Source organism: Petaurus breviceps, unplaced genomic scaffold, assembly GCF_028583685.1.
Source record: "Petaurus breviceps papuanus isolate PSGF00001 unplaced genomic scaffold, PetGlider_PUasm1.0 225, whole genome shotgun sequence".
Lineage (NCBI taxonomy): Eukaryota > Metazoa > Chordata > Mammalia > Diprotodontia > Petauridae > Petaurus > Petaurus breviceps.
Window position 1 is genome coordinate 4,911,425 of NW_027185889.1, and position 21,035 is coordinate 4,932,459.

Below are 21,035 nucleotides of genomic sequence, written 5' to 3' on the forward strand. Positions count from 1 at the left end.
TGCCTGGGGTCCAGTTTGCCCTATATGGCAGTAGTTTTGCATGGCTCCTGAGTGCCTCAGAAATGTAAGACAATACAATTAGTGAATAGAATCGGTCTCACTCAAGGTTAGTCTGTGGAGGCAGAGGGGAAGGAGGAGGAGGAAGTGTAAAGGAAGGGGGGAGGAATCAAAGGAAGGCATTTCACTAAGAGATAATCCCTGTATATTTGTGACATCATCCCACTGCTTATGTATATATAGGGAATCATCCAGAGCTTCCCTCATGGTTCAGTCACTTTCAAAGTCAGCTGAAGGCAATAGGAAAAGAGAGAGACACTCATTTGCAGCTTCATTCGCTGTCTCTATTTATGGACTTTAGTTACTAGAAGGCTAAGAAGGATGATGGCGGGAATGAGAATTCAGCTCGTCTGCATGATGTTTCTGGCTTTTACCTCCCAGAGTCTGTGCTCAGGTAAGCTCAGCTGCTCTTTGCTAAGTGAGAAATAATCTTTTTTGTAAAATTATTGTTTTCTACAATCTATGCTAATGCACCCATAGAGAATTTTTAACTTATTCCAGTTTTTGTTCTATATGGATATATAGTGTGTGAATGCCTGCCTAATTTATTTATGGAGACAGGGAAGAACATAAGTATTTTCTTTAAAAATCTGCAAAGCTGTTGCCAATGTGATAGATGAAAATACTGATTGACACTTTTCAAAACTCCAACACTGAAAGGGTAAGGCTAAATCAGGCTATTTTTTTTTTTTCCAATTGAGAGTTCAGAGGCAGTACCTGTCAAGTCAAGCAGGCATTCATCAAGTTAAAATGCTTAATTACCACCCTCATTCATGTTTTTAGCTTTTCTCCCCTTTGTGATTTGGCAATGGGCAAAAATGTTAAACACACACTAGTGAATATGTGAATAATAGTGAAAGTCAATTTGTGGTTACCAGGAATGATTATTGCATCTGATATGAGAGACTTAAAAATTTTGATCCCTATGACACATAACTACATACCTTACATAATTGAGCAATCTTTGTATAATATCAGAGAATTTTTTTAAAAAGTGTTCTTCTAATTTCATTGGAAATCACTAAAAACACATCAGGGAAAAATGAGTAGCCTTATTTTTTTTTAGTATAAACAATAAAGCTGATATATTCTTATGTATTGATATTTGAGAGTACAGGCAAAAAAAAAAGCTGGTTGCATATTATGTTAGAATCCTCTCATGGAAGGTAAGTTTGCAATAGAGAGCAGCCCTTTAAAGCTTTGGTCAGTCAAAGATGCTTGCAGAGGTAAAGCTTCAAAAAGAACTGGGAAAGTATATTTCAATTTCAGACATTCTTAGCAATAGGATTTTGCCACATAGTTATGTGGGATAAAAGACATAGTTAAATTATATTTGAAAGGATTGGTTATTACTTAAACACTTTGCCCATTAAATCTAAAACAGTCTTCTGAGATTAACCATAGGTTTCAAGGATAGACCTTTTGAAGATAGCTTATGGCATTCAAAAGTACATATTTTCAGATATTGGGCTTTTTTTTCTGTATACATTATAGGTAAAAAGCTTATGAAATACAACTTTCTCTTTATGTTAGGTTTCTATCTGCATTTTAAGAATTATTATAACAGAAAATATATAAAAGTGTTTTAAAAAGAAATATTTTATGTATACAAATTTTGAGAATGGTGATTTAACATTTATCAGAGAAAATGGGTCTAATTTAATAAAGCTTTAATTTGTAATATGATACAATCATTCTTACCACATAGTTATATGTGATTAAAGATGTAGAAAACTATTTTTGAAAGGGATGACTGTTGCTTAATTAAGCACTTGGTCTAATACATCCTAAACTACATTTTACAATGATTTCTGATTTATGGGTTTTAGTGACTGACCTTTTAAAAATGGCTTATGGCATTTGTCTTTATTTTCTTTAGGGAAAAAACAATATTGTAAACTATGGTCCCTGAGGGAAAGCAATCCTGTCTCCTTGGAAAAGTGACACCTCCTTGTAAAGCCTGTTAACAAATTGTTTATCCAAGCTTGATGCATCTGTTCAGCCCTTTTGTGTATATAAGAGGAGATTAAAAGGCCACAGCCATTTATTTATTGAATCTAGCTTGTCTTAAAATGAAAACATGAGACAGTGTCGATGAGTTAGTATAGAGTTTAGAGTCAGTTTACTCAAAAAAGGTCAATTGACCTGTTTAAATGTTCTTTATAAAAAAATCCATGAGATCATAGAGTAGGAAGCATAAGGACCATAGAAATTAGTTTTCAAGTCCATGTCAGGAATATTTAGACAACCTTTTGTCCTACTTTCACATGAGGTTAGACCTTGCTCTCCTAAAAGAATGTGCCCATTACCACTTCCTTATAGGATAAAACCAAATGTTTCAAAACATTTACTCCAGTCTAAAATAATATCTGAATTCAGAAAAGTCATAGTACTCTGTGCTCAAAAGGTCAGTAAAGAGTTGTTGGCTATTTCAACAGTGTTGACTGGATTGTGTTGTAAGACTTTGTTGTAAAACTTTCTCTTGGACTCCTACATCATGTTTTTTTTTTAATTGTATAATTTAGAGGTGAAGTAGCACATGTGGTAAATACATTGAAAATCAATATGATGTGGAATCAGAAGACCTGGGTTCAGATTCCAGCACTGCCACTATAATTCTTGCATGACCTTGGACTAGACATTTGACCTCATAAGCCCCTGTTTCCTTTTTTATAAAATAAGAAGCTTGGGCTTGCTTATGACTTGGATCCTCCCAGCCGTAGATCTCTGATACTATGATGCCTTTAAAATGAGTGATGATAGTCTTCAGATGTGGCTTACATGCCTGGTAAGGATCAAATACAGGGCTGTATTTCCAAAAAACTGAAATATATAGTAACCATGACCCAAGTACTTACTATATGGAAGATACATAAATTACTTAGAGAAATAGTTTTAATTCAGTGCCTTATTTAACAACCTTACATGCAGATCTTTTTAATGACTTTTGATTAACCAAGATACCCATTATTTGAAAAAGGTAGTTTTTACTGTTCTCTCTCTCTCTCTCTCTCTCTCTCTCTCTCTCTCTCTCTCTCTCTCTCTCTCTCTCTCTCTCTCTCCTCTGTCTCTATGTCTATCTCTGTCTCTCTGATTCTGTGTATTTTCATCTGTCTCTGCGACTCTCCATCTCTCTGTGTCCCTAGCTCTGACTCTGTGTTTTCATCTCTTTTTCTGTATTACTGTCTATTTCTGTCTACCTTTGTATGTCTCTCTCATATTAAGAGAAGAAACTCAATCCCTACTTAAATGTTGACTTTTTAATAGCAAAGCAAGAAAAAACTTTCTAAGATGATTATGGAACCTATATGTTCTAGTTATAATATTTGATGATAAACAGGTGTTTTTTTTTTCAGATTCACAAGAGGAAATGAAAGCACTGGAAGCAGATTTATTGACCAATATGTACACATCAAAGGTAATTCTCTTTTCTTTCTTTCCTCCAGTTGTCAATGGCTACTGAACATAGGTTCTTTCATTATGAACATGATCACCCTTTCAGATGGTAATTACTTCCAGGGTAGACCTAAAAGTTCATTTTGAAGCATTTCCTTTTTCTGAAAGATTTTCCTTGAGTTCAAAGGAAGTGTAAAGGTGTTGACGTGACAGAGAAGGCTAGCATGGCTCTCACTCATCAGAATGTTGTTTTAATTAAATTGAAACATTTGATTTCATGAGAAAGAGGTAAAGTCACTGAAGGAAAAATGTGTTTCCACCCTTATTAGATTAGATTTGATGAAAGGTTTATTGATCTCAATTTAAATACTCAAATGAAAACTAACTGAACAGTTTTTAGATCCTATAAGGGAAACAGCAAATGGCTTACATATCTTCAGAATAAAATATGATGAACAATGGCAGAGTGAAACAGCCACTGAATTGAGAGTAAGGAAACCTACAATACCAGCACTGTCTCTCTGTTGATAACTGGAGATTTAACAACAATTCAAATTATACATGCTTTGCCTTCTTGTTGGCAAATTAGTGGTGATCAACTATAGATATTTGTTCAAATATTCCTTAGGATCTTCTTAAAGGGACCTTAGAGGTCATTGGTGACAGATGATATGAGAAGCCTGAGAGCCAGAGAGGAAAATGAGCTTGTCCAAGTTATATAGGTAGACATAGCCAGAATTTAAAGTCAATAGATCATTCATCTAGAATTGAATAGAAGCTAAGAGGTGATTTAGTGTAAGTCTAGTCATTTTGAAGTTGAGGAAACTGAGATCTAGGGGAGAATAAGTGACTTATCCAAGGTCACACAGAGAGGAAGTAGCAGTCAGTGATCCAATCCAGATTCTCTGATTTCATACCACTCTTTATACTGCCTTTTCTAGACCAATCAATTGACAAGCCTCCTGAATGTCATGTCAGTGCTTGGTACACAGTAAGAACTAATAAATGTTTGTTGAATGAGTAATGCTTGAGAACTACAGTACTTCTAAGTGCTACATATAATTTCTGCTGAATATATTATTAAATCTTATTTGGGGCAGCTAGCTTACACAGAGTGTAGTAAGCTGGGCCTGATATTAGGAAGACCTGAGTTCAAATTTGACCTCAGTCTGGTTGTATGACCTGGGCAAATCACTTAACTTTTATTTGCCTCAGTTTCCTCATGTGTAAAATGAGGATGACAGTAGCACCTACCTCTCAGGGTTGCTGTGAGGATCAAATGAAATAGTATTTCTAATGTGCTTTACATAGTGCCTGATATATCTTAAGTACTATAAAAATGTTACCTATGGTTTATTATTATTAATGCTAATTCTATTAAATAAGAATAATTATGGACCTAAATAATTTGTTGTGCTATTAATGAGACATCCAACACTGAGTACTGCTTGTTCTTGAGCTTATTCCAGCACATAATTATGGAACCCAAGACCACTGGTATTTCCCATGGGTCTGACATATTTGAGGAAGAAAGGCAGTCATTTCAAGCAATTATTAAATGCCTCCTATGTGTCAGTCACCATTTCAAGAACAAGAGAAACAGACACAATTGAAGTAAACTCTAATCTTTAAAAGCTTATTTTTTTTTCTTGCTTTGTTTTTTTTTTTTGAGGGTGGAAGGCAAAGCACTTGGGGTTAAGTGACTTGCCCAAGGTCACACAATTAGTGTGTCAAGTGTCTGAGCCCAGGTCCTCCTGACTCCAGGGCTGGTGCTCTATTCACTGTGCCACCTAGCTGCCCCTAAAAACTTATATTTTGAGAGGACGGAGTCAATAGGTTCACTGTGTGTGTGTGTGTGTGTGTATACACACACACTATACATATATACACATACACACATAGCTTATATAGTATATATACATATGTGTGTATATACAGATATATGTATATACATATATATGTATATATGTGTATGTGTGCATATATGTATAAATATATGTAAATGGATAGATAGGTAGGTAGATAGACAGATAGTATAGTATAGTATAGTATAGTATAGTATAGTGTAGTACAGTTCATGGACAACTGGGGCAAAAGGGGCAAATATTAACTGGATAGAGGTAGTAAACATTTAGATTTCCTGAAAAAGATGGTACCAGATCTGAACCAATCAAACACCATTTATTAAGGCCCTATTATGTGTCAGTGCTAAGTAAACAAGTCCCAAGGAGTTTATACTGGAGAGTAAAATGGTGCATTCCAGTCAGTGTATGCTCAGTCTATGGGAACCTGAGCATAGCAATACTGACTCCTGGACTAGATGTGAGCAAACTGCCAATGACTACTATCCCTCTAACGAGGTCAAAACCAACATTAGTAGGACAATAATACTCAGTATTGTGCCACAAGATAGATTTGGTCATGAGGGTTGCTTGCGGTCAAAACCAAAGAAATGCTTTTGATACCTGGGGATCTAAGAGATAGCCCTGACTGAATTCTGGGACCAAAGGAGGTATAAATCTGGCCTACTGACTCAACACTAATATTATTCTTTCTGGGGGGGATTAGGTAGGGAGTGTCCTCCATACATTAGACCCATAATCCAGTCAAGATCATCTCTCAGATCTCTTGGTGTTAAAAGCACTCAGGATGTGAAATTCAGGATTTTGAAAGGCTAGATGCTTTTTAAACAAATAATAACAGTAAGTAATGGCTAGTATTTATATAACATTTTAAGTTTTTCAAAGCACTTTGCAATATTATCTCATTTATCCTGACAGTAATCCTGAGAGATAGACACTATAATTATACCCATTTTACAGATGAGGAAACTGAGAAAAATGGAGGTTAAATGACTTCTCCAGGGTTATATAGTTAGTATCAGGATTCACTCAGGATTTTCTGACATCCCCTGCACCATGTAGGTGAGTGTTTGGCATGTGTCATAAACCTTCATTTGACCCATGAGTTATTGACTTCATAAAAAGAATATCTCTCCAACTTAAAGATGATCAATTATTTGTTCCTCTGCACCTTCTCAGACAAACTCAGTTGAAATCCATCAGAGACAACAAGCATATATAGATCTCTGGATTAGATCTAATTGATATGGCTAAATAAATTCAGAGGAATATGTTTCCACTTGGCTCAATGTTCTTATACTGAACTCCTTACAGTGTGTGATACTGATCCGTTGTTGCTGTGTCTGTCCTTTGTTCTCTAAGAGGACCATGGCATCAGAGAAATGAAGACATGACTTGCAATTGACTTGGATTTGAGGGAGGGAGGGCTATCCAAGGTCACCTATCTGACTTTCTCCTCCAGAGCCATCTGGGTCCAGTAGCCAGACATTCATCAGGATAACTGGAGATGGCCCAGGATGCATTAGGAGAACCTGGCCCTTGTAAGCTAAGGTCTTTTCAGGTTCTCACTTTGAGTGAGGTAACACCCATTCAGGGAATATGCTTTTTTTAAGACTAATCAAGGGGTGGCCCCTTTAATTAAAAAAAAAATTTTGATATTGTTCCAGCAGCAGGTTGAATGGTGGAGGGATTTGACTAGATAGTTTCTGTAGACATTTCTTTTCCAGTTCTAAACCTAAGATCCTCTGATACTGAGGCAGGTAGGTGGTACACCTGTGGATAGTGCTCTGGTCCTGGAATCAGGAAGACCTGAGTTCAAATGTGACTTGTATGACTAGATCCTCAGCGATTCACTGAACCCATTGGATTCAGCTTCTTCATATATGAAATGAGGAGGATCATAAGAACATCTATCTTCCAGGTGTTAGGAGAATAAAATAATATGCATAAAAAGACCTTTGTGAACCTTAAAGAGCAATATGAATATTAGATATTAATTATGGTTGTGATTTCTTACTTAGCCTCTTCTTTAATGGGGCACATTAATCTGGGAATCAAAGAATGGAGACTGATTCATTTCACCTCTCTGGTCTTCAGTTCTTCACCTGTAAACGGAGAGGATTAAATTATATGACTTCCAAAATCTATTACAAGTAAGTTTCTTGAGGACAGAGGCTTTCCTGCCTCCACCCTTTGTATCTCTAGAAGCTAGCAAAGTCACATAACAGGAATTTGAATTGAATGTAATACAAAGTCTAAATTTACAATACTATGAATTATTTTTCTATTTTTCTCTTTTCTTTTTTCTATTTTTCTGTTGTGAAAGACTTATGGAACATTAAGTATTTTAGAAATCATATAATTGTACTCTTTCATTTTATTGATCAAGAAACCTTTATTTTGGGGGCTGTTTGGTGGTGTGGTGAATGTGCTGGAGTCAGGAGAACCTGAGTTCAAATCTTGCCTCGGTCACTTGACACTTACTAGCTGTGTGACCTTGGGCAAGTCACTTCACCCCAATTGCCCTGCCTTCCCAGCTCAAAAAATAAAAAAATAAAAGAAATCTTTATTTTTACCAATATTATTTGCATGGAACTATCCCTTAAGAATAATGGACACTGGCCATGTAAGTTTTCATAGGCTGGAGATTTAATTTTGGAATTAAAGGGTTATTGTGTTATTGTTATTGTTTGTAGTCTTCAGGCAAACCTGTGGCAGAAAAGGCACTTAAGTTCCTATTTGAACAAACAAAAAAACAACATTCAAATTTATTCTTTCAGGAAACATTTTGAGAAAAACCAAAAATATCTCTATTCCATGTTTCTTGTTAACATAAATTATAGCACCACACTGACTTAATGAAAACCTTTTTTTTTTTGGAGGAAGAAGGGAAGGTAGGTTTTCAAGGTGTCTAATAGAAATTTCTAATTACAAAGGTTTGCAGCAATATTATGATGTTGGAAAAGGATGCCATATGATGGCTCCATCCTGGCAGGGAAATTAAAAAGTAGCAAACATGTTTGGTAAAATAACAATGGTTAGTAGGAGACATTAAAGTAGAAAGGGAGGTAAGGGAAGAAAACACATTTTATACACCAAGAAACCCACCCTCCATATTTGAAAAGATGACTGAATTAATAGACTGATATTTTAAATCTAGAAAACAACTATTTGACTCCCATGCAAATAGATATATAAGCCAGAAATATTTAAAATTTATATTTTGCTTATTTTCAGGCAGCTATTCGTGATTTAGGCATTTTTCAAAGGAATTAATTTCATTTTCAATATCTCCTGTCCTTTCAAATTTATGAACATCCTATTCATGTCATCTGGAAGAAATACCTAATAGGGTCTTATTAGACTGAGGGATGAGGTGTTAGAATAGAACAGGGGTTAGAACAAAATAATAGTTTGTTTCTTATCCCCATGAGAATGTGATCTAAAAGTACCAGGAGGGCTCTGAATACATGTGAAGATGGTTAAAATAAGAACTTCTTTGAAATTACTGACAATCAAATTATTCCTAACATGTTCTTTGTCTCCTGTTCCCCTTCCTCTCTTCCATTTTGTACCAGAACTATCATTTCCCCATGTGTATGATATATATCTACTTTACTCTTAGATTATTACCAAGAAAGTAAATTACCTACCCACAATCATTCATCTAAGATGTATCAGAGGCAAAACATGCCATAATCTAATGACACTGTTTGTCATTCCCTTTTTGTTGTTGTTCAGTTGTTTCAATCATGTTTCAGTCATGCCTGTTCGATTCTCATTTTACAGATAAATAAACAGAGGCTGAGGGACTTGCAGAAAATCACAGGGTCAGTAGGTAACAAAAAACCCAAGTCCTGTAATGCCCAGATGAGAGCACTTTGGGGTATATTATTTCAATAACTGAATGCAAGAAACATTTATCAAGTGTCTACTAAACACCAGACACTGCTGTAAATAGAAGGGAAAGGAAAGACCAAAAGGAAGCACTGTCTGACCTCAAAGAACTTCTATTCTATTTGAATGACAACCATTTGTCATCTCCACCATTGCCACTTTTTAAGGTACAAGCTAGACAGACTTTCCAAAATCAGGAAAAATTTCATCTCATCTAGAATATAGCTCTATATGTATGCTGATATTTCCTAACATACCACATTCACCAAACTGTGCCTCTAAGGAGGACAATTAAAATTAAAACTTAAAAAATTAGTTTGGAAAGTATAACTTTTTGATTTTTAGTTGTTCTTTTTTTTAACTTTACTCTTGTTTCCTGCTTTTGACCTTGATTTTAGAGAAGAACTAACAACAAAATTAACAAAATCTATAATTAAGGAGAAATGGTGATACTGACTAGACAGGGAATTAAGCCACTTCCTTAAATAGCTTATTCATAGTAATTTTTTTTAAATTTAAAAGCAATTGGGGTTAAGTAACTTGCTCAAGGTTACACGGCCAGTTGCTTTGTGTGGGTGCTAAGTATCTGAGGCCGGAACCCATCCCGGGTCTCCCGACTCTGGGGGTGGTGCTCTTACTCACTACACCACCTGGCCCCCCCATTCATAGTAATTTTTGAAGCTATTTTTCTATGGAAAAAACAAAGGTAGTGATTGTGGAATTTGATTACTGAAAGCACTTGCAGTGGATAAGTATTGATGCTATATAAAATGATGAGATCTCCTTCTATGGAGATAGTCTTTTAGTTTTTGTTGTCTTTGTTTAGTTGTATCTTACTATTTGTGAACCCATTTGGATATTTATTTTTTGGGGGAAAGATACTAGAGTGGTTTCTCTAGCTCATTTTACAGATGAGGAAACTGAGGTAAACAGGGTTAAGTGACTTGCTCAGGATCACACAACTAGTAAGTGTTTGAGGTCATATTTGAACTCAGGTCTTCTTGACTTCATACCTGAAACTCTATCCACTCTACCACCTACCTACCTAGCCACCTAGCCGTCCACAGTCCTTCAGCTATCAGGGCTCTTCTTATGCTGCCCTTAGTTCTTATCTATCATTATCATGACAATAAAGTAGAATGAAATCCACTTTGGGGAATAGAAAATTCTTTTTAAAAATCATTGTATGCCCCAAATTAGTCATGGTGTTTTGCCCATTGTGTGTCCTTAAGAAATGTTTGTTCAGCTGAATCAAGTTGGGTTAGTTGTTTAGATGTGGTACTAGAATGAATAATGGAATATTTCTGAGTTTTTTTTTAATATTTCCTTAGATCCTGGCTCTTTGAATTTTGCACACATATTCATTCATTCTGTTGACCTTGTCAACATTCCTGTTCTAAATACATGCTTTTATTACTTACTAGGAGGTACAGAAAATGAAGGGCTGTCACTTTTTTTAAATGATGCATGAATTTGTAGCGACTAAATAATAAAACAGTAACATCTATTTTTCTTACTGTACCTTGTCTGTTTTGTGAGATCTGGTTTCCTGAAGAAGCTCATGGTAAGGATTTGTTTGTAGCATTACTGTTTATTCTTAATGTAGTTTAGGATTGAGGAATACACATTGTACTCTGTTCATGTCTCCAATATCACATTATGTTTAAACAACATCACCAATATTTAACACAATTTCATATTGTATCTCCTTCTCTAGAAAGCTTTCCATAAGGCAGTGAGAATAGTTTATCCTCTCAACATTATTAATTGTTAATAAGTATAATTAGTAGCTTGTAATATTACAAGTATTCAAAGTATTATAAGGTCAGGGCTAGACTTGAGAACTCCTAGTTCGGGAAACTTTTTACCAATTCAGTTTCCCATATTCTGTTCAATTTCTATTCTTAGGAAGTTGTCTTGAACACTGAAAGTTTAGGGGATACATAGCCAGGAAGTTTAAAAGGCAGAGATTGATCCTAGAGGTCTTACTTCCTACCAGGATGGTTCTCTATCTATGACACCATGCTTCTCTTGCATGCAGGTGTTGTTTTAGGGTCATAGAATTAGAGATTATAGTTCAAGAGTAAGGAGTTACCTTGGGGGCTCTTGAGTTCAAATCCATCCCCATTTTCATGAGTAGTAGACAGAGTACTAGACTCAGAACCAAGAAGACCTGTGTTCTGATTTTAGTTCTGACCCCTTCTTCTTGTATGTCCATGGTACATAGATAGTATTTAAATAATGACCTAAGGTTTGCAAAACACTTTACAAATATTGTGTCATTTCATTCTTTAACAACCCTGAAAGGTAGTTGTTATTATTACCTCCTCCCCATTTTACAGACATGTAAACTGAGGAAGTTGGAGGTTAAGCAACTTACCCAGGGTCACACAATTAGCAAATATCTGAAGCCAGATTTATATTCATCTTCCTGATTCCAGGTCAAGCCCTCTGTGTACCATGACTCCACCTAATTGTCTCTCAAATTACTTAATCTCTCTCTGAGCCTCAGTTTCCTCATCTATAAAATGAGAATGACACTATCTGTAGTACTTGATATGACACTATTTGTAGTACAAGTTATTATGATGATCAAATGAAAATATATGTGAAATGCTAGTTATTGTTGATATTATTATAATCTTATCTGTTTGCCACTACTACTATTTTCTTTTTTAAATTCTCAAGAATCCTATAGGATAATGATAGTCATTGGAACTATCTATTTTTTTCCCTTTCTATTTTTCTGAATATTAAAAGGTAGCTGCTAAATAACTAATTGGCACTAAGTTTCTAAGACATAAAGGCAGATACATTTAAAAATATATTCTCATTAAATCACAACTTTATAAAAATCTTCAAATAATATTTCATTAGAAACTGCAGAAGATAAAATAATTACTTATTACCTTGTTTAGCAATAGTTTTTAATCACTACCATATATCAGTGTCCTCATTAGTAAAATGTGAGTTCTGGGCTGAGAAGATGATTTTTAAGGTTCCCTTCTAGTCCATTAGTTGTGGTGACCCAGCAGTGGTGGTTTTTAAACACAGAATCTAACATTAAAAAATAATTTTTTAAAATTTCAAGCTTGGTTCTATCACCAATTTCCATTTATCAGTTTTAACCCCAATTTTAACATGGGATCTACAGTTTTATATCTTCTTTTGTTTATCACAGATCAGCAAAGCAAGATTTCCTCATTGGAAAATGATCCTGCTGAATGTGTGCAACCTTGTCAATAACTTAAACAGCCAAGCTGAAGAAACAGGAGAGCCTGGGGAAGATGAGCTTGTTATGAGAAGGCAATTCTCAACTTTAGATGGCTTTAACTTGGAAGTGATGCTGATGGTCTACCAGCTCCAGAAAATCTGTCAGAGCAGAGCCTTTCAACACTGGGTGGTAAGATACAGAATGTAAAGCTAGTTTTTGTTACAGTGATTCAGTCCTGATTTCTATTGATTTCCCCCCATATCTAGCAAGACTCACAAATGTTGGAAATGAATGATATAGGTGCCCAATTTTGGCAACTATCAAAATTCTTTCAAATATTTATGGTTGAGTAAAATATTTCCCTCCAAATTTAGAAGGAGGATATATTTTAATGGAGATTTAATCCATATAAGTTTATTTAATTCACATTCAAGGAAGACCTTTTTTTGATATCTTCGGAATCTTAGGGAATTCAAGATATTTAGGTTTTTTGTTTTTTTGTCAAGAACTGTGAAATCTGCGGTGGCTAGGTGGTGCAGTGAGTAAAAGTGCTGGCCCGGAGTTGGGAGGACCTGGGATCAGTTCCAGCCTCAGATACTTAACACCCACACAAAAAAACCTGGCTGTGTAACCTTGGAAAAGTTACCCCAATTGCCTTAAAAAAAAAGAATTGTGAAGTCATTCTTGGTCATCTATCAATAACTTCACACTAGGAATGGTTTCAATTGTTTTGAAAATTTATTAGAGTAGTATAATTTGAGTAGTAGTTAGTGCATCTCAAAATAAGGTATCCCATTTCTACTGGGTATGAATTTGATTTATTTTCAGCAACTCCCATCAATACTACTACAATTCAAAGATAAAATATTATTCATTATTCAGAACTGCAAGGACATGTGTAAATCAGCATCTTCCAAGACAAACAGAAGGGTACATTCATAAAATACATAATTTCTCAACTAAAGACTACCTTAGCATCCCAGTCCCTATGGTTCAGAATGTTCAGACGAGGAGCTCAGGATAAGGAGGGAGCCGAGTTGCTTCAAGGAAATAAAATCATGGAGGAGTAGAAAGAGGAATCCATTTTTTAAGTTTGTTGTTTATGATAAGAAAGGACCTATAGGAGTAATAGTTTGTTGCATCAGGAAAAATAAGTTTTCTCAATAAGTTAGTGAACCAATTGTTATAAAATATGTCTAGATAATTGTTTAATTATTCCTACACTAAATATATCATTTGGAGATATTAACCAGAGGATTTATATTATAAAGCATATTTGCAATGATGTAAGTTAACTTGTAATATCATGCCCAAAACAAATCACTTGAAGACTAGAATCTTACTTAGCCATAGATAGAACAGCTTCCTTACCTCATAGGATACTGAATATTGCCATAGTAAATGCAGCAAGAGAATTGTTATCAGTAAGTCCTGAGTTGACATTCTAGACCTGATACTTTTTTGTGATCCTGGGAAAGCTACTTAACATCTCTGTGCCTCAGTTTCTATGTCTATAATATCTATAAAATGGAGGTGACAATAGCTCCCACATCCAAGAGTGATTGTGAGGCTCAAATGAGAATGTATTTGTATAACATGCATGTATGTGTATGTATAGTATGTATATATGTGTATGTTTTTTTTTTCAAACCATAAAATACTATACAAATGCTGGCTACTGTTTTTCTTAGTATTATTATTCCTCCTATTCTGATGATCCATTCTGTGAACTTTGTTTCAAAATGCTAATGAATAATCTATTGCAGGACTGTTTGATATCTACTAAGGAAGTAAAGGGATTACTCTTGATATTTTAGCTAAGTGATCTACTTTTTAGACTAGTTTGATGTGTTGGAAAGATACAGCATCAAAGTCCAATAGAACATAAACTACTTGGTGATGGAAGTTGGCCTCCTCTCCCAGTCTAGCACATAGAGCTTGTACACAGGGACAGATGGACATATGGTTTCATTGCTGAAATAGGGAACTCCCAGTGAGGATTTCCCCCCTGCCAATGTAGATTAGTATTTTCCCTGTAACTTCTAGTTTTAATTGCCTTAGACATTGTGAGGATTAACAGATTACCCAAGCTCACTGCGTCAGTATTTATCAGATGTAGATCTTGACCTAATGCCTTCCTGGCTCTGAGAGAGGCTCCCTATAGTCTAAACCATGCTGCCTCTCATTCTCCACATAGGAAGTGCTTAATAAATATTTATTGATTTTATTTCAATGCTGTGGGGAAATAAAATCCTAGAAAGCAAAAAAAAAGCCAACAACAACAGTGTTTTAAAATTCTTTCTATGGTGGGGTGGGGAGGAGTAGACTTAAATAATCTTTCAGATTGACAGTTATGATGATTGTCCTTCATATTTCATATCTGAGTTTTATGTTGATCACAGTATTCACAATGGACTATCATTAGTAATTTCCTCAATCTGTCACAGAGAAAAAGAGGAGACATAGCAGAATGATTCCAGTGGTCCCATTAAGGAATACAGAACAGAAATTCATAGGAAGAAAATTTATAGACCTGACTAGTTTTCATTTTGCAAATGAATTTACTCATTCCTAGTCCTTATACAAAAAGCTTTCTTTTGCAAATCATGGGTGGAGGGAACAAGGATCCAGAACTCTCTGTGTGTGTTTGTATATATATATTTATAATGTGTGTATGTGTGTATTTGGGGGGTTCCCTAGGTTTTCTCTTAACTCTCTTGATACATACAGGTTAAAAATTTCTCTGAAATGTAGTCTTAGAGAGTTGTCTATGGCACTGAGAAATTAGCTGAGTTGTTTCTGATTCCACAGCTAATATGTGTCACAGGCATGAAAAGAATCCCATGGGCCTTTCTAATCCCATGGCTCACCAGCTCTCTTTCTCTGTTCTATGCCCTACTATTGATTACAAAGGATAAGATTCTTATTGGTACAACAAACAAATAACCAGCTAGAATTCTGTTTTTTTTTTTCCTGGAAAAGACTCTTCCATTCTTCCCAAAAACAATGAAAAGGAAGACATAATTTGTCATATCAGTCTATTATATGATATATCAGACAAGAAAAAAAATTCTGTAAAGTCATAGCCTGTAAAAAATACCACATTATTGAATGATTTAAAAATGAAATAATAATATTATAGATGGCATGGTAAAAGTAGTTATGGACTTTGTTTAGGAAAAAAAATTTGGAAATGTTACTTTCTTATAGTAATTTCTTCTTTTCTCTCCTTCCCCTCAAAGGATATAATAGCAGGTTGAAATCTATTACTTTAAGATTTTATTCAGTTATTATTGGTCATCTTTTAAATTCTATCAAGTCATTTACTGACAATAAAATGATCTCAAAATTTTACAGACTTACAAAAGTTTGACCAAATCTTTTATCCTAAATTGGGCAAGTAACTGGAAATATATTTCCTAAAATACTTTTCAAAATTTCTATCTGTAAAATATTGGAACATCATATCATCAAAATAAGTATTCAGAGTGCCTTTAAGTATAAGCCTTTTCCCATCAAGATTTAGTATGGAGATTCCATAACTCTCTTGAGTTGCCAATTAATCATTGTAAAGCTAATATGCTTCAACCTCAGCTCATTGCTTCCAAGAGAGGAGCACAGTGGCTAGTTAATAACCACAAATAGCATATGGGAAGAACAGCCTTTAGATGCTGAATTCATTTTCAGGTTTTCTTAGTTGGGAAGTATGGTAGGTACTTCTGGGATAGCACCCCTGACTGAGTACATTAAAAAAAAAAGACCATTAAATGAAAGTTGTTTAGATTATAAGAAGACTCACATTAATACAAGGATTAGAATACTTAGAGCAAAGACTTTGAGAGCTGTTCATTTATTTGAACTTATTCACCTCTCAGTGATGAAGAACAGGAGGGGAGAGAAATTCTATGCCCTTTGAATTACCACTGCTACCAGAAGTTACATATAATTGTCATAGTTGAACTAGGTCAGGACTGCTCTAGATGACCTAAATTCTTCACCATCCCTTTTAATTAATATTTATTTATTCATTCAACATATATTTATTTATTGTTTGTTTATTTATTTATAAAGGCAGCTTGATAGTAGACAGCATAGGGTGTGGGACTTGAAAATGGGAAGACTTGAGTTTAAATCTTGCCTCAGATACTTGCTAGCTGTGTGATCAAGTTCCTTCATCAGAGGAATGGGGATTAAAATAGCATCTACCTCACAGGGTTGCTGTGAGGATCAAATAAATTAATGTATGTAAAGTTCTTTGCAAACAATGCAGTATTTAAATGCTCACTACTACTGTCACTAACACTACTACCACTACCACCACAACCACCACTACTACTACAACCACTACTACTTCTACTACTATTACTACTACTACTACTGCTACTACTACTACTATGACTATTACTACTACTACTACCACCACCACCAGTACTACTACTATCAACTACTGCTGCTAATATTGCTATTATTACTATGCTTACTATCTTATGTAAGAATTACACTGTGTACTAGAATAATTAAGATAATGTACAAAATACTGTTCTAAAATTTATTACTTGTTTTGAAAAATACTTAATAAGGGCTGGTAAAGGCACATTTTCCTAGATTTTTAAAGTGGATAGAAAGGAAGGAGTAGGGAGATAATGCCATATAGATTTCCCAAATTTAATGAGCAGTTTTAACATGGGAAAACTTGCAGGAAAAGCAATGTAATTCACATGAGAAAAGATCCAGAAATAAAAACCATAGAATGAGATGTTTATATATTTTTTTAAAAGAATGAACTATGAATACTAGGCAAAATGATGAAAGTTCCTAACACAATAAGGTAAATTTGAACTCACAGGAATCACTGAGACATGGTAAGATGTGACTAATGACCAGAATAAAGTTCCAGATGGGTATATACTTTATTCAAGAGAAATAACAGATAAATGTATCAGTTAGAATATTATTATGTATTCAGAATATACAGACATATGAGAAAATACCAGAATCTGAAAGGCAAGTTGGATTGAAAACATTTGGGTGAGAACAAATGGAAAGAGAAATTGAAGTGATATTGTTATAAAAATAACTTCTCAATACCCTTAGTCAGAAGGAGGAATTTTATGAGTAGTTTATTAAATGCCATATACCTGATGTGGAGCCATGATTCAGAAGCAATCAGGGACTTCTACTCTCTTGACATCTGCTAGCAGTTAACCCCTGTCCTGCTAGCAGCAGGAAAGCTAAGAAAAAAGAATGACTTTATCTCCTCTTTCAAATTCATGTAGATGGGAGAACTGCTATTCTGAAACTATTTCTCATAATAAAAAAGAGATTTTTTTTTCTGTAATGAAAACAGTAGGAACCTTGGAGGCAGCTGATAAATTTATCATGAAGTTTGTGATAGAGAAGAATATCAGATATAATTTGATGTGCATTTTAGTTTGGAGAGAGGTGATTTAAAATGGTACAGAGAAAGGATGTCGCATCCAATGGTCTAATATTTTTGAGGCATGAGAGTCTCTGAGAATGCTATTATGAAGACACCATGAGAAATAATTCCCATGATGAGGGAAACACAGGGCACTGCCTACATGTTTAAATGGGAAACTCATTAATGAATCATTTTTTACAATATGTGTATACAAGATTCGAACAAGAAGAGATAAAGGAATATGAGTACTAAAATATAGCACAGTCTTATAAGAATTGTGTCTGAAATAATAACATTCAGAATAAACTGAAATTTGAGATGAAAAATTGGGATAGTAGAAAATGGATTTTTATCTGTGTTGGGGACAAGAGCAGAATCAAAGAGATAGAATGCTTGTTCAGGGTGAATAGGATGTTGCTAATGGATGATAATGAGAAGGATGAACTACTCAAAACTTATTTTGCTTGTTTTCTTTCCAAGGAGGATGATCTTTGGACTGGGGATGATAGAACAAAAATGATTAACAGGGTGGTGAAACCGAAGATAAATGAGGAGATGGTAAGGGAGAACCTGGCTGTCCTCGATGAGTTTAAGTCATCAGGACTAGACAAATAACAACTTAGAATATTGTAAGAAACTGGCAGGTGTGAATATGAATTATAGGTATCATGAAAAAAATCCTGGTAAATAGATGGAGTTTCCAAAGACTGAAAAAGGGGCTAGTAAATGATCTGTGAAGCAGAAGTCATGGAATTTGATTTTGATTTTTGATAAATTTCTATCATATTCAATTAATGGAATGAAAATAATTTATTCAGAAACCAGAAATCATCATTAAAAGCCAAACAAACATAGCTTCATTAAGAATAGGCTAGGGGCAGCTAGGTGGAGTAGTGAATTGAGTACTGGTTCTGGAGTCAGGAGAACCTGAGTTCAAATCCAGTTTCAGATGCTTGATACTTACCAGCTGTGTGACCTTGAGCAAATCACTAACTCCTTTCCCCCTCTAAAAAAAAATAGGCCATACCTGAGCTTGTTTGCTCATTTATTCTCCCTCTCTTCTCAGACTAGATATTCTCATTGTTTTTTTTTAAACTGGGTCAAAAGAATGCTAAGAGGTATACTACTAATCCATGGAATTCTATTCCATCCAATTTACATGAAGTTGTCAAAATTATCAAACATTTATTGGTTTCTAGGCACTGTGTTAGATCCTGGGGATACAGGGATCCTGGAGATAAGATGACTGTCCTCAGGAAACTTATATTCTATTGGAGGGAAATAATATATACACAGAGAGGTCATGTATGGAAACATGAAGCAGGCCATGCCTAAAATGCACAGCACATATAAGACAAATGGGAGCCAGAGTGATATCAATTTTGACAGGAAAATAAAAAGCAAAACTAGCACCAAAATCAATGTTCTGCTAGTGAAATTCATTATGGACAGGAGAGATGCCTTATTCAACATATATTCAATTCAATAAATATTTACTCAGGGTCTATAACACCTGCTCAACATATTGTCTTAGAAGCCTAGCATTCTTGCACTGAAGAAGTATTATCCATTTTCCTCATTCTTATTCCAACTCCCCTGACCAATTTCCCTTTTGTTTTTTGCTAGATCAATACTAGAGATGTGAATCTAGAATGATTTGCAGTGATTATAGGAATCTGAGTTCTAGGATGTCCCAAAAGTTTGTGGTTACTCTATTAAAAAAACAAACAAAAACCCCCAAAGATTAAGTTTATTCTTGGGTCCCAAAGTTACACTGCCTTGGCCTTAAAGCAAAATAAACCCACAGATTATTTCCATAACTGATTGACACGATGGGAAACTATAGAGGTTCATGCCTTTTATTTTTTTTTGTCCCATGGAATGACTTTCTAGTTTTGCCAGAAACTGACCAGGGCTCTGAATAATTGGAAGGTGAGTCCTTGGGCTTCATTCTCTTCTGTATTGAACTAGTCATCTAAACTAAAAAAAGATGAAAAACAGTCCTTTGGGATCCACTGAACCTGTTTATGATGTACATGAGCTACACAGAATACACCATAAATAGCTTCCAGTGGGAAAACTATTGCATTAATGGTCAAGAATTGTGTATTTTAGTCTCCCCCCACCTCATCATTTGATCTTGAATCAAGCCCTTTAACTTCTTAGAGGCAAAAATGTTTATATTAACATTGAAAATGTTAATAACAACTAACATAGTTCTTTAAAGTTTGGAAAATGCTTTACAATTGTTATCTCACTTTTCCCTTGCAACAACCTTGGGAGGTAGGTGCAATCTTTAATCCCATTTTATAGATGAGGAAATTGAGGCAGGCAGAGGGAAAGTGACAGGGTAGGATAATACAACCAGTAAGTTTCTGAGGCCAAATTCCAATCAGGCCCTTCAGATTCATATCAGGTCTAGCACTCTCTCCACTAAATGAAAGGAGTTTATGAAATACAAAGTAGTATGTAAGTGTAAGGAATTATAATTATCCTATCCCTGGTTCATTCAGATTCTGTATGCATTACAGCTACTCCAAGAAGATGTTCTTGATTCTGGAAATCTGAACCGTGAGAAAGAAGAAGTAATGAAGAGGAAAACCCCTTATATTCTGAAGCGGCAACTCCATGTGAATAAAGCCAGAAGACCCTACATCCTCAAAAGGAGTTCTTCCTACTATTGAAAAGGGGAAAAAATATCTCATTTAGTTTATGAGTAACTGTGCTTCATGGTTCTTTTAATTAAATGTACAAGCATATTAGTGTGAAAATTATATGACAAAAGAACAGAATTGTTTTTTTTTCTCTTCTGCAATTGTGGTTTCTTGAATGTGTTTTTTTTTAAATCAAAAGAATTGGACAGAAAACATTCCAAATAAATTTCATTTCTGAGCATGATGTATTGTGTATAACAAAATATATTAAATATCAGCGACAACATTCTATTTTGTGATTTCACAGAAAAATCATCTGAATTATTGAAATTAATCATTGAAAATATTTTATATAAGATATACAAAATTTCTTCCAGTGTTATAATGAAATCCTTTGGCTTATACTTGGGCCTTGAGGTAAAATTTAGGGCATAGAAACCATTGATATCCAAGTAAACCTGGACAAACATATTGAATGAATTAGTGAAGAGAGGAAAATTCACTCTTCTGTGTACCCATTTTGAATCTGCAAG

At 34.7% G+C, this 21,035-nt stretch overlaps 1 protein-coding gene across 2 annotated transcripts; it reads left to right on the forward strand.

The window, feature by feature from the left end:
* Positions 1-201: 201 nt before the first annotated feature.
* On the forward strand, positions 202-20,742 carry NTS (neurotensin). 2 transcript variants are annotated; one of them, XM_069095076.1, is made up of 5 exons: positions 202-451; positions 3,414-3,475; positions 12,394-12,615; positions 18,329-18,406; positions 20,380-20,742. In XM_069095076.1, the coding sequence occupies exons 1-5, from the start codon at positions 379-381 to the stop codon at positions 20,530-20,532; spliced, it is 588 nt and encodes a 195-aa protein (XP_068951177.1). In that variant the 5' UTR covers positions 202-378; the 3' UTR covers positions 20,533-20,742. The 2 variants fall into 2 exon arrangements, with proteins under 2 accessions (XP_068951177.1, XP_068951178.1); XM_069095077.1 differs by lacking the exon at positions 18,329-18,406.
* The last annotated feature ends 293 nt before the right edge of the window (positions 20,743-21,035 follow it).